Below are 14,305 nucleotides of genomic sequence, written 5' to 3' on the forward strand. Positions count from 1 at the left end.
TTTGGCCGGTCATTTAAATTTAGGGGCCAGAAAACGTTTCAAAGTGCAAGTTTTTGAAAACTATAGTTATGGTCCTTTGCAGATCCTTGTGAACGGAGATTGTTTTGGCAAACGTTGTCGCCTGTACACTAAAAAAGAAAAGGGAAAACTTTTCCATTTTAGTACAACATTGTCGTGGAAATGCACTTTGAATCTGAATCTATTATGAAATATTTAAAACAAAAATATTTATATACATATGCTACTGTTCAAAACAGTAATATTGTAGTAAAATGTTATTACAATTTAAAGTAACTTTTTCTATTGTAATATATTTTAAAATTTAATTTATTTCTGTGATGCCGAGCTGAATTTTCAGCATCATTGCTCCAGTCTTCAGTGTCACATGATCCTTCAGAAATCATTCAAATATGCTGATTTGCTGCTCAAACATTTCTTATCAATGTTGAAAAGTCATACCGCTTCATATTTTAGTGGAGACAGGTATTTTTTCAGGATTATTTAAAACCAAAAAACTAACTGACCCCAACATTTTTTAATGTTATTTTTATGTGAGAATCACCTTTAAAAATCCCATTAAAGTTCTATCAATTGTACGCCATGCTAATTAAATTGAGAATGCTCAAAACCATGCGCATAATTTTTACTTGACCTACAAAATAATTAAAAATGGCTTTAATTTATTTTATAATCCAGAACTCAACTGCCAAGCTATAGTCTCTTTCCCCTGACAACACATTTCATTTCCCTTAAAGATTTTACCACTGGATGGCAACATAGAACAAAAATATCCCAGCCAAGGACCAATCAAAAGGCAGAGAGAGAGACATTGGCCAAAGCAGGCACGAGAAGAGATTGATGAGGAAAAATCTCTAGCACTTTTCCTAAGGACATCGATAATCTGTGCCAGCTAGTATATTTATTATTTATAAAGATAAAAATGAATCATATATTAATAGTAGGTCGTAAAGTGCCCATCTAAAAAATAAAAATAACTTTTGAAGACAAGATTTTTTTATTTTAAAAATATCCACTGCTGATACATTACACTTTAACCATATATATTTTGCATAAAGAAATCTTACATAATAGAATTACAATATTAGTTACAATCTGCATATAGAATATTTAACATTTCAACAACTTTTGTAGTGTAAAAACCTTAAAACACAAAATGGTATATATATTTATATATATATATATGTATAGAAAGATATCCATGTTTGCTGATGGGTACCGCAGGAATAATCCAGGCCGATATCTACAGAGGAACAGCCAGGTCGGGAATAAAACCGTGTGAGCTGGGAAATGCACAGATCCTCATTCGGCAGGAAGTATGGAGCTGAACCATTTGGTGCGCTTTGAGTATGAGGTCCTGTTTCTAACACCACAGCCTCTTTAGCCTCCGCACACATCTGCGGTGCACTTCCTGTCCCATGAGCCTCTGCTGTGGTGACCTGCGCTTAGACCTGATTAGCCCTGGACCCAACAAGCATCCTGTGGCCAGAGTCTGCTGCGGTTTCACAAAGGCCAGGGTAGGTCACTGAAATCCACAGGTCCACCAAGGCCAGCGTCCGCTTCTAGGAGACTCATGATAACAGCCATGGCTGCCTCGTCATTACTGGGGCTGCTGGATCCGGGCTCTTCCATGATGTCAATGCTAAGATGCGAGTTATCACCTGCAGGCGGAGAGATTCGTTTAGTACACTTGCATGAGAATACTATATGCGATTCATTGAAGCGAGAAGGACTCGTGTACTCACTCATTAATGAATTATTTGAATATGGGTATCCTATCGAATCGGGTCCAGGCACAATTCCTGCTGACGGCAGGTCTGGAGTTCCACCATTTTGAATCTATAACATAGGAGATAAATGTTAAAGAAAAACAAGAAGAGTTTCCGATTCGAAGAAACAGATTGCCAAAGCGAACATTGCAGGAAAGTTCGCTCTGGCTGGTAAAAATCTTCGAGCTACCAGTGGTCCATGGCGATTATGTAAAGGTGTGGCTCCGAGACTCCGCCTTCTCCTATCCACATCACTATGATCAGATGTTTTCTGTGTTCTCACATATATACATACTCATCTAAACGTGGCTCTCAGCAGGGTGGGTGGCATCGATCACAGCTACAAAGAAGTTAATACTATGTGGTCAAGGACATATTTACGAGGACAGTGCCTCACCTTTTTGCCCCCTGGAGAGCAGGTGTCCGGTGGGGGAGTGGCAGTGATATTTAAAGGACTTGAGCCACAGCTGGAGGGTGAGGAGCCTCGAATCCTGGGGGCGGGACATCATTTTATAGAATCAATATCATTTTTGTGACAGTGTAACCTAAATGTGCCAGATGCTGCAAGTACCTCTGAATCTCCATCACTTCCTCGGCTATCATGCGTCCTATCTTGCCAGCGCCCGCTCTTGTCCCTCCCGGAATACCAGGAACAGTCTGAAGAGGGCGTTTCCCTCCACCTGCCATAATCATACACAATTGTTAAAAACAGGCGCGTTTGAGAAACTGCAGTTCAACAGCTGGAAAATGATCTCACCGTCTCCTGACGTTAAAACGCTGTCCATGCTCTGAGGGGACGAGGCTGTCTGGGAATAACTAGGATCTGCTCCTTCAAGCAGGCTGCCCCTGAAACGAGCAACAATATTATTCTGCATTAAAGTCAACAAGAAATAGATTTTGAAATCCATTTACATTCGAAATGTGATATTTCTGTGTAAAACAATATTTAGCAGGATTTCAATTTATTTTATATATATTATGTTATATATATATATATATATATATATATATATATATATATAACATAATATATTTAGTACTATTTAATAAATAATATCAGATTATATGAATTACATTATTATTATTAGGAAAAAAACAATAATAATAATAATAATAATTATAAATTTATAAAAAGTCATTATTGCATAAATTCATATATGTAATATTATATCAACAATATGTATTAGTACTAACTCCATTAACAGAAATATAACATAACTATATAATATTTTACACACACAAACATACACACACAAGTATATTAAATAATGCTATATACTATATTTTTTTATTCTTAATAATAATAAAAATTTATGACATTAAATGTTATTTTATATATATGATTTTATCAAAACTATTCTGCACTATTATTAGTATTATTAACATTATCATATAAATATATATACATATATATCTCATGATAAATATTACAAAATATGAATATTACTAAATATGAATTATATTACTAAATATATGACACATAGATATTAGTATTTTTTGTTTTTAATAAATATAGATTTATTTACATACATTCTTTTATTCATGATGTCATCAGAAATCTTTTGGTAAATGTAACTTAAAATACCTTTAAAAAGCATTATAAACATTTATATTCTTTAGAATCACTTGCACTGTTAATTTGTGTACAGTAACACCAGGGTGATTTATTAAGAAAGTAAATGGGCTCAGCTTTAATTTTTCGTAGTCTAAGAAAGGCAAATTTATTAGATCAAAAAGTATGTAAACTGTGAGCACATTTCCTTTGCTTGGTCCAAGGTATATGCTGTTTTAATCATTTTGGCCTAGCACCTTCTTAATGAAACAAACATTCACAACTGAAATGTGATGCGACACTTACGAAACCACAGTGTTTGTAGAGACTATATATTCCACTTCTTTGGTCCAGGGGTTCATGAAGCTGAACCAGCGGCTCCTTAGAGTGATGAAAGAGCCGTCTTTAATCTTGAACTTGTAACAGTTTGTATTAATCTTTTCTCTCATCTGTAGCACTGAAATAAAAAAAGTGAGCATTTATTACAAATGTGATACCGACTGGCATTATAACAGTAAAATAAAACGGTATGAATGAGAGGATCAAGTAAATAAAACCGAAACCTTGTCTGTGGCATTCGGCGAGGTGACCGATATCGTCCTGGTGAAAATACTCATAAAACGACGTCCCTAAAAGCTCCTGGGGCAAGTACGCCAGGATGGCTGTCGCCCTAAAAGGAAACAATGAATTGTAGTGATGAGCTAATAGATTAGATGAGACGCTAATTCACTGATGTGAGAACTGAAATCAATACTTGTAGACCCTTGAGGTTTCTGTGACAATTCAAGTCTCATTTGAGAGAGTAACCAAATCTGCTCAGCTCAGGCATTATTAGTGGAAGCACCTTAAAAGTGTATACTAAACTGCATATTAAATCTTAGTGGTTTGCCCAGAGAGATTCAGTAAACATTCAGGAAATCTCACAAACGAATCACACTTGTAGATGATGTGAAATAGAGCAAAAGGCATCTTCTCACCTCTGGTCGACGAAAACGAACTTGCCATCGATAGCGTGGCGGGAGACGTATTCTGTGGGTTTAACGCGGATGTCGCTGTTCATGGGCTGAGGGACTATATGCGGATGAAGGCGGCCGATGGCCACTAGACAGCTAAGGTTGCAGCCCTCATTATCAGGTTCGTTATCCTCGTCCAAACCCATCTTGGTGGGCGGCCAGCTTTTCAGATAGCCAGTGCTATGGATGGTACAGAAACTCTTGCGGTCTGCTGTAGAGAGAAGAGATTTACCCATCAGTCTTTGGAGCGATGCATTTGAAATATTTAAAAGAACACCGGTCCAAGCAGGCTCCAAGAAGTCTGGTCTCCCACTGATCATTATAAACTTTTATTCCCCCTGCTGACACTAGACAGTGTCACTAGTGGACCTCAGAGACATTGCAGGTCGGGTACGGTGGACACATGCAAAGACAGACACCCAATATTTATAAAAGGGCTTCTCTCCGCTAATTCATAGACAAACCTTCGATGAATGAACATGCATATCACCATGCATATGTTTTTGCATACTGTATATGCGTGCCTTTTTGCCTTTTGATAGAACTATTAGATAATGAAACCTTATTGGTAGCATGTATCATATTAAACGCTCTGCACATTGGTGTACATCACCTCCTTATAACATGCATTGTATGCTTGTTATATTAATCAAAAGTATAAAGGGACACAAAACTGCCAGCCCACTCGGATCAGGAAAATGCTTGAAATTACACCTTTTTCATTGATCCAGCCAAACTCAAACCAGAGATGTGACCTCTGCAGAATTTAAAAGGGCATTATCTCAGTGACCCTGTCTCTCTTATGGTTTTGTGCAAAAAAGAGTGGAGACATCCGCACAGACAGAGGGGACTAAAACAAAGGGGCTTTCACAGCGGAGGAACATTTTCATAGTTCCCATAGTTTGCACCGCAGGAACTGGGAACGATTTTAGTTCTAGGAACACCTTTTGGGGGAACTACATTAGCAAAGAGTAGGGTCTAGTCACGCGTAGGGACCTTCAGACTAATGGCAGAAGGAATGGACTCTATCTAGCAGCTTTCATTGGCCAAGGACCGCCGAGAGGCCATCTGACTGGCATGTAAAGCATCCAATCACAGTTCGTTTTGTTATACGTCATGTTCGATGTCCCTACAATAACAGACCGGCGTGCAAATCTCTTGGACGTATTTTAAAGAGTTTATGCTGCAAACTTTAGAAAATACAGCATTTAGTTGATCCTAATAAGCGCTAATTGTCACAGGTGTAAACACGATTGCGTTCTTCCATGAGGGAGTTTGGCAACACAACATCTTGGTTTCCAGGCGGACCGATAAATAACGCAACACACACGCCTCCCGCACATCCTGTAGAATACAACCAATCAGATGATGACAGTTAAGTGTGCCATATGCATAACCCAACACAATAGGATCAACCAGTGACGCAAGTGTACGTTGATTGTGTTTGCACAGCTTTTTAAAAATAGCAGGTGCCAATGTTTCCAATGTTATAGCCTACATATTTACTCCACAAACATGGAAACTGTGATAGATGGACCGAACCCGAAGTCCAGGAAGTAGACCAGCCTGTCTGGCACCAACATGCCACGTTCAAAGTCACTTAAATCCCATTTCTTCCACATTCTAATGAACTGAAGTTTATCGGAATTTTATTTCATACGATTTTTTAACTCATGCAAACAAACAGCAAAGCTAGTAATACCTTTCTTTTTGGAGCACGTTGAGGGAAAGTCTTTGTCCTCCATCTTGACAGAAGGACGGTTGCATTTCATTCTACAAAAGAATGATCGGCGAGCCCCTGAACACAGTCTGGAGGGGCCGGGAGTGACGTCAGTCTTCACTGGTAGACCAGCTTCAGAGAGAACTGAACATCAGTCCAAGTGCCTTTGACTTAACTGTGAATCAAATGACTGCAAACACTTAATAAAACAAACTTTACTTTTGGCATCGATGAGTCGTTCCCGTGGAGCCGTGTCTGACGATGACAGCTGCTCTTTCACTTTGGCAATGTCTTTTGGATGCAGGTAGTCGAACAAACTCTGGCCAATCAGATCATTCTGATGGTTCAAAACAAAACAGTTTGTATTAACATCAAAAACTTTACTGCATTGCAGCAAGAGATCAGTGTCAAGAAAATATACCTGAGTGTAATTGAGAATTTTATAAACAGACTCCGAGACGAAGAGAATCTTTCCACGATCGCAACCAACTACAAAGAGGAAGCCATCAGCAGCCTGTAGAAAGAGGGGAGAGAAGAGTTTTAAAACAGATCCTCACCAGTTTTCCATATAATCAAATCTCGCAAGCCTTGGAGTTGATATTTTAAACACACCCTTAAAATCAAGTGCTTTAATTCATCATCTGACAAGAATGCTGGTTTATAGTTGGCTTCTGTGTATGGGTTGGTGGCACCTAAAAGAAAAAGAAAGAAAGGGAAAAGTCAGACATAATTAATATGGAAAAAGTTTGCTTTTAAAATCATAAGAGCTCATTTAGATCCATTTTGGCCCATGCTGTGCTAGAAAACTCACCTCGTAATGTCTTCATGTGTTGGACTGCCATGCGCAGTACAGTGAGTTTGTCCAACTTGCGAGACATGGCATTGCAAGTGGGGACTAACGATGCCAACTCGTCTATAAAACTGTTCATCTTATCCCTGCGCCTCTTCTCTATTTGACTGTGAGCCTCCCTAAAAAAAGAAAATAAAATCAGCTGAAAAGATACAAGCAACAGATCTCATTTACATATAACATATTAACTAAGCAAAGAAAAGCCTCTTCACCATACCTGGCATTTTTTATCCGGCCCTGCTGTTCATCCCTGGATTTAGGAGAAAAGATTTATTTATTTATTACTTATTAATAATTTATGTATTAATCTCGTTATGTATTAGAACTGTGAATTTAAAGATAACAGCATGTAATTCATGTTTACCTTCCCAGAGTCTTATCTTTGTCTGTGTCCATGCTATCACTGTGAAAATGAACAGCACCACAGAGTTCATTGACACAAGCTTTTACAACAAATTATGTAAATTATTTTTAATGACCTCAGTTGGGCAAAGTTTATGTGAGAATTGTACTCACTCAAATGAAAAGCCATCAATTCTGTAAAACAAAATAAAAAAACATATTTATAAATATTTAAAAATAACATTCTATTATATAAATATAAGTCTATTGGTAACACTTTACAATAAGGTTTCATGTGTTAACATTAGTTAACTACATTAGTTATCATGAGCTAACAAGGAAAAATGCTTTTTTAGCATTTATTAGTCTTAGTTAATGTTAATTTCAAGTTGTACTAATACATTATTAAAATCAAAAGACCAGAGCTAATATGAAGAAACAATGAACAGCTGTTCTTTTTATTTTATTTCATTAAAGTCTAATAAATACTATAACAAATGTTTTGCTCATTGTTAGTTAATGCATTAACCATTTAATTAATGGAACCTTACTGTGTTTCCAATATTTTACTCTAAAATTATTTTATAACTTACATATTTCATAAATTACTTTATGATTAAGACAATGAGTAAAAAAAACATTTTTTTTTTTTTGATATTTGAGGAAAAAAGATGTGCTGAAAAACAGGTCACTTTTTTTTAAATAATTAAAATTATTTCAGTTTTTTTTTGTGCAAAATAAATTAAATAATTAAAAAACGTCCCCATTACGGTTTTCTGTAACTATTTTATTTTTATTAAAAAAAATAAGGAACTGCTTAGACCTAGTTTGCAAAGTACAATAACTGTTTTTTTTTTACTATGACTATATCCTATACTATCTACTATCAGGAGTTTACTCACTGGTATTCGGTGGTGCTGCCCTTCCTCTTGCGGGTGTAGTCCATGCCCGTGGTGCCAATGGAACTGCTGATGAGATCTGCCGAGCTCTGGGATATGAACTCATTCATGGTGGAGGAGATGTCCATTCTTTGGTCTGCCATTAGATCATCTTAAGAGAAACAGGGACAAAAAAAATATTCTAAGAACATTACAGTTCTTCAAAACGGTGACAATATGCTATAAATTATATCAATGTGCGTGTATAGAAAACAAAAGATGCTCACTGTACAGATTCAGTCAATCAGCTGTGTTCAATACATGGCATTCCACCTGTGGTAAGATCCTGTGGAAAAAATATAGCTGCGTTTACCAAATGGTTTCGAACGACAAAAAACTATATTTCAGTTTCACATAGACGTCACACTTGAGGTTATGAGTTCAGTCAGTATTCATTAATAGAAAATAGCTGACTTCACTTTGTCTGAGAACCATTGTTTTTTGACCAAACAGTTTTGGACCCCATAAAAAACTAACAAACAAAAAAACAACAACAAAAAAAAAAACAGACATTTCTCAAAATAAAATGTCATACAGGTTTGAGGGTGAAAACATTATGGCAGAATTTTCATTTTTGGGTGAACTATCCCTTTAAGTTGTCAACAGGTAGCTTGCGCTACCTTATTATTAACAAACAAATGAGGAAAAACAATCTCGCTCATACTCCCACACACATACACCAGGAGGAATGACTGAGCTTCATCAATGACCTGCTCTGGTTGCCAGGAAACCCTTGGAAAGCTCGCAATCTAGGCCACATTTAGATTACAGAAACGCAACTGGCAGAAAGAAAGGACCAGAAGACCGATTTTTTCCTTCCGTAAATGAAACAGGACTCCCCTGTGTTCAAACGGGATTTTCTGCTGAAATAGTGTTCACAGACCCTTCCAGCAGCCGTTTTAAAGCCCACTGTGGAGCAAGAGCACAGTTTTACATGCGACAACGCATCAGTCATTTTTCAAATTCACATAGTTAAACAAAAAGTGTTATTGGGTATATAACTGGTTTTATTCAAGCATACAGATGCATAGCACATGCATCACCAGCACTCTACCCATCTCTAAATGATCTATTCTTGAATGCGTGGGATTGACTTCAGACTGCCATAAATAAAGGAGAAAAAAAAAGGAAGAAAGTGACGGGCAAAAAAGATAAAAGTAGGTCATCTCAGTTTATTTGAATTCAAGATTATTTCAGTTTGACGAAAGCCAACTAGGCCTATGCATATTAAACCTCTCTTGCATTATTACCTGTATTACTCATCCCAATAATGAGCCTCAATTTTTTGTAACAGTTACAGACAAATTCAGGACAAACGTGACGTGTGGATGAATGGAAGAAAGTCCAGATGTGATTAAAGGAAAGAAAACAAATTCTGGAAGTCAATAGTGATGAACGCCCTAATGATGTTAGTTTGATGCTGTACTTTAGGAATGCAGCACACCCATCTTACAATATGAAAGCAGCACTTTCACATAATAACTTGTTCGATTTGTCATGACTGAAAGCAAACTGTCTTTTAAGTTATAGTAGTTTTTACAAATATCAGGTTGGGACAAGCTGCCACATTTGTTTTAAATTCATTAAGTACTATTTGTTGTCGATATTAATTCATTAATATTACACTAAAATATACTAGTAAAAAAATAATATTTCTATTAATAATAAATACAAATATATTAACTACATTTAAATAATACATATTAATATTTAAAATAATTAATAGTTTAAGGTTTGTGCCTGTACAGAAATTATCTTTCAAATATAAACCCATGCTCAGAAATATTCACTAAAGCACAAATGTAACAACTAGCCCTGCCTGCACTATACAGCGGTTTGCAACTTCTATTTTGGATTTTTCCCTTTTTTTGACATTACAAATTATATTAGAAGTATAAAAGTTTAAGGAAAACGCTGAGCTGAAAAATGAACATGAATTTTACCCAACATAACCTAAGAGTGATGCACAGAACATCTGACCTTTTGTAAAAATGAGTTTACAAGGTCAGTGTCACAAACAGGTCATTTTCTGAAGAGACACGATCGCTTTATACACTGAACAGACTGCATTTAGGCTTTTATTCACATATAAACATTAAATCATCAACTCTCACATCAGTTGTGGTAAACAGAAGCTCAAGCATGTTCGCTTGACGTGCGAAATAGAGGATGGATACCCGACCCGAGCCCGACGGGACCCGAGCCCGACGGGCCGGGTTCGGACAGATATTTAGAAATTATGTTCGGGTTCGGGTCCGGCTCGGTCACATCAGCGCGATATGGCATTGAACATTTTAAATTTAAAACAGCTTATTATGATGGTAGCCAATGTGCCTGATGCTTTCACGTGATGCAAACGTTCGTTTTTGTGATTAAAATACATGTAAAATATTACCATAACATCTGTCTTCCTGTGTGCGGAAATTTGTTTATGTAGCCGTGACAACGAAACACGTGCATGCGCGCCTGTGTTAAGTGTGCTCGTTTCTCCGTGCGCGCTGATGCACTCATCCTGCTGACATTTCCGAATGTCTTCCTACAGTTGCTTAATAAAAGCAGGCTTTCCACACAAACAAATGCACATGTGTCATTAGTATGAGAAAAAAAATGGGATTTTAACTGTCGGTCTCGGACATAAATATCTTTATGCCTGTAGGGCTCGGGTCGGGTTCGGTTACTGCTCTGTCGGACGCGGGCCGGGCTCGGACAAAAAAATTCGGCCCGATCCGCACTCTAGTGCGAAAACCAATGAGGTTCATTCTCGTGTGTTACGCAGCATGTTTGAGCTTCCTCAAGAACCAATGAGGTTTGTTCTCATGTGTCAAGCAGGTTTGGTTGAGCTTCCGTTTATGTTCACTGATCAATGTTCAAATGTGAAAAAAGCCTAAATTCAATCAGTTCAAATAGCAGTTCCGCATCACAATCCGTACAGCGGCGCTTCCGTAACATGAATCCGTACAGTGACCTTTTGAATCAAATGTACAATGAATCGCTTCCAGGTCAAATAAAGTTATATATACCTTTGGAAACAGTGTTTTTTCATATTTGATCTTCTTCACTCATTGTCGAAGTCCACGCCCTTTGAAGACGACATTTCAGCGGTAAGTACAAGGACACCCGAGTGACGTTTAAAAATGGCGGTGGGCGGGGATCTCGCGTAGACTCCGGTGAAGGAGGGAAGAGAGTCAGCGAATGAAATGAATGAAGTTTTGGTCATGTGGTCTATAGTATTGAAGTTAAACGTAATGGTTATTGGTGTTGAACATTTTTAACCTAAAATGTGTGTTATAAGGTTAATAAAACCCCATTTTAAACAGCGGTTTAAAAACTATGTTCACGAGGTCTTGGAAACGACCTGAGGTGACTGAACGCGCCATTTTTCGTAATGAACAATATTTTGCAGATCAGCGATATAAGGACGTTAAAGTCAACCAAAGAGTCAAATCTGAAGTAAATTGTGTCATAATGAAATCTAACTACTATAAGACACCCTGCACGATGAGGTAGGGTGTCCATAAACAAAGTTAAAGCTAGCAGCTTAAGCAGAAGAAACTGCACTTTGACGGGCGCTAGAAACAGCTTTTGCTAAACGCTTTTTTACCGCCCATAGCAGTAATTAATGTAAGTCCCCCAGGACAAATGTAAACATCTTGTTTTTTCAACCCAGTGATCTCAAATATCTAGCTAATGAATACATGAATGAACAGTGTTATACACATTTTATTAAGTTTATATACATAGTTATAATGTAAACCACCCACAAATTGTTGTACGGTTTCATGTTACGCTCCCAACAATGACTGTACGGAATCTTGTGACGCGTAACATAGTTCCCCACCCAGCGCCGCCTCAGCAAATCGCCATTTATGAGCATTTCATAGGCCAAAAATGAACCAATCAAAGCTAAGAAACGAAGATAAGACCCTCCCCCAGTAAATGACATATCAAAAGTTCATTGGTCTAATCCGTTAAGGGTTGCTCTGACGTTTTTACGTGCCCGGAAGCGAGTTTTCGTGTACGGATTGTGATGCGGAACTGCTAAAGCAATCTAGAGTTAACCACTCGATTCATATGGATTGCTTTTACGATCCCTTTATGGTCTTTTTGAAGCGTCAACAAGTTGTAGATGCGTAGCTGTCAACGGTGGGACAGAAATCGCTCAGATTTCATCAAAAAGATCAATTTTCATTTTTCAGTGAACTATCCCTTTAAATATTCCACCCTTAAAATGACAGATTTTTTATGGATTTTTGGACCCCACTATGTGTGTGTGTAAGCAAATAAATAAATGTATATATATATATATATATATATATATATATATATATATATATATATATATATATAGTCAATTGTCTCTCGCTCTTATTCCTTACGCAGACTGGTTAAAAAAACGCACATATAGATAGATGGTGGCAAACCTCACAACCTTTAAACTGGTATCTTTACAACGACAGTAAATCGGTCTTGGGTAGTCGGAAGCACAATGACGCTACTGATTAACATGTAAGTTAGCTCGGACTCAAACCATAGCGAGCTGCCTACCGTTAACTAGAAAGCATCACTTGTGAGAGCCTACTAACGTTAAGCCACACAAAATGCTGTCTAGATAGACAGCCAGCCCAGAAGGATCCGAGAGCCCCAATTAAGAAGGCGAATACAGCAGTGATAATGTAAATGCAAGTAGCTATAGAAGTGACTAACCCACACAGGAGGCTCAAGCACACCCTCTATTCCCTCTATTCCTCAACCGACTTAAAGGCGACGCAGATCATTAACCTCACATCGATGACGGGTGTCTTTGTGGTTGCGTTCTGCTATGATTGATGGCTTTCTAACTAAATCACTGACACCATGGTTGATCTTGTTGTGGTGGCAGCTGCATCGGTTCTAAGGTATTCAACCTGAGAAATGTCACAGACGCCCCTCCTACTGAAATCAATATTCGAGAGGACAAAAAACCGCACATAATACATCGATAAGCATTACGCGATACTTAGAGATAATTGTTAAAACGTCACACTTACCGGAGGAATAGCTGATCATCACAGTTTATTTCGGTTATTTGACGTCCGGTCCGTGAGGAACTGTGACATAAACGGAATCAGTCTCTGACCTACTTTTCTTTCCTTCGTGTGACTGTCGGACCACTAACCTATATTTTCCACCAATAAGATCTTTGGATAAATAGTTGCACTTATTTTGGCCAATCAGAATGGAGGTTACGTTTCACGGCAGAATGATTGACATACAGAATAGCCAATCAAACAGGGTTTATTGCGATTCACCGACATGGCTCATGATCCCAGTAAGGGGTGGTTCTCAATTGCATGTTGCTGCATTGTCTAATGTTCTTTTCTATTTTTTACAGTCTATGGTTCATGCTCATGTTCTTGCTCAATGGAGAAATGGATGAGATTGTTGAGATGGATGAGATACGCTTAAAATCGAGAGCTTTTGATTTATTTGTGAGAAATGAGCCGAATTTTAAAGAATTAAGTGAACAGTTTGAATATGAATGTGTAAAAAACAACAACAACAACAACAACAACAACAAAAAAACATCCTAATGAAAACAAAGGTAGCGGAGACCAGCAACTGGATATATAAACAAATAAAACAAAAAGGGGAAGATTTCCTAAGGAATTCCACAGATATTTAATATGTAACAGTATTACAGTATTCTTAATAGTTTATATTATTTAATAACAAATTTGGCTTTTTAAATAAATCTACACATTAGTTATTTAATAATTTATTGTGTTGCGAAAAGCAGGATCAGGGAAAGGTGTCCATCAAAAAGTTTTGAAAAAGCATTTGGCAAATTCTTTTAAATGTATTATTAATGCAGCTTATTTTTCACACCACATGAATGTTTAAAAATAACTAATGTAGACAAAATCTGATTTAAACATGTTGACTAGTTAATACATTTAGAAAGTAAACATTTTCCTTTACACACGATTTACTGTTAAAAAAAATCTATTTTAGAAAGAATAATTATAATATATAATTTATATAATTCTAAATATATATTGGGATGTACATTATCACTTTTGTGTATATAAAGTTGGCTCTACAAATTATATTAATTAATTCATAT

General features: G+C 37.0%; 1 protein-coding gene across 1 annotated transcript; it reads right to left on the reverse strand.

Moving 5' to 3' along the window:
- Positions 1 to 1,025: 1,025 nt before the first annotated feature.
- Positions 1,026 to 13,349, reverse strand: bmal1a (basic helix-loop-helix ARNT like 1a). The gene is made up of 19 exons (XM_077210684.1): positions 13,230 to 13,349; positions 8,430 to 8,475; positions 8,167 to 8,314; positions 7,439 to 7,459; positions 7,287 to 7,325; positions 7,140 to 7,172; positions 6,884 to 7,041; positions 6,685 to 6,764; positions 6,494 to 6,586; positions 6,292 to 6,409; positions 6,055 to 6,204; positions 4,317 to 4,563; positions 3,903 to 4,009; positions 3,646 to 3,796; positions 2,545 to 2,633; positions 2,359 to 2,467; positions 2,185 to 2,278; positions 1,764 to 1,857; positions 1,026 to 1,679 (listed from the first exon to the last, which is right to left on the reverse strand). The coding sequence occupies exons 3-19, from the start codon at positions 8,304 to 8,306 to the stop codon at positions 1,522 to 1,524; spliced, it is 1,881 nt and encodes a 626-aa protein (XP_077066799.1). The 5' UTR covers positions 8,307 to 8,314; positions 8,430 to 8,475; positions 13,230 to 13,349; the 3' UTR covers positions 1,026 to 1,521.
- Between the last annotated feature and the right edge of the window lie 956 nt (positions 13,350 to 14,305).

This window comes from Siphateles boraxobius, unplaced genomic scaffold, assembly GCF_051911475.1.
Source record: "Siphateles boraxobius isolate OS27281-9 unplaced genomic scaffold, OSU_SipBor_1 65, whole genome shotgun sequence".
Lineage (NCBI taxonomy): Eukaryota > Metazoa > Chordata > Actinopteri > Cypriniformes > Leuciscidae > Siphateles > Siphateles boraxobius.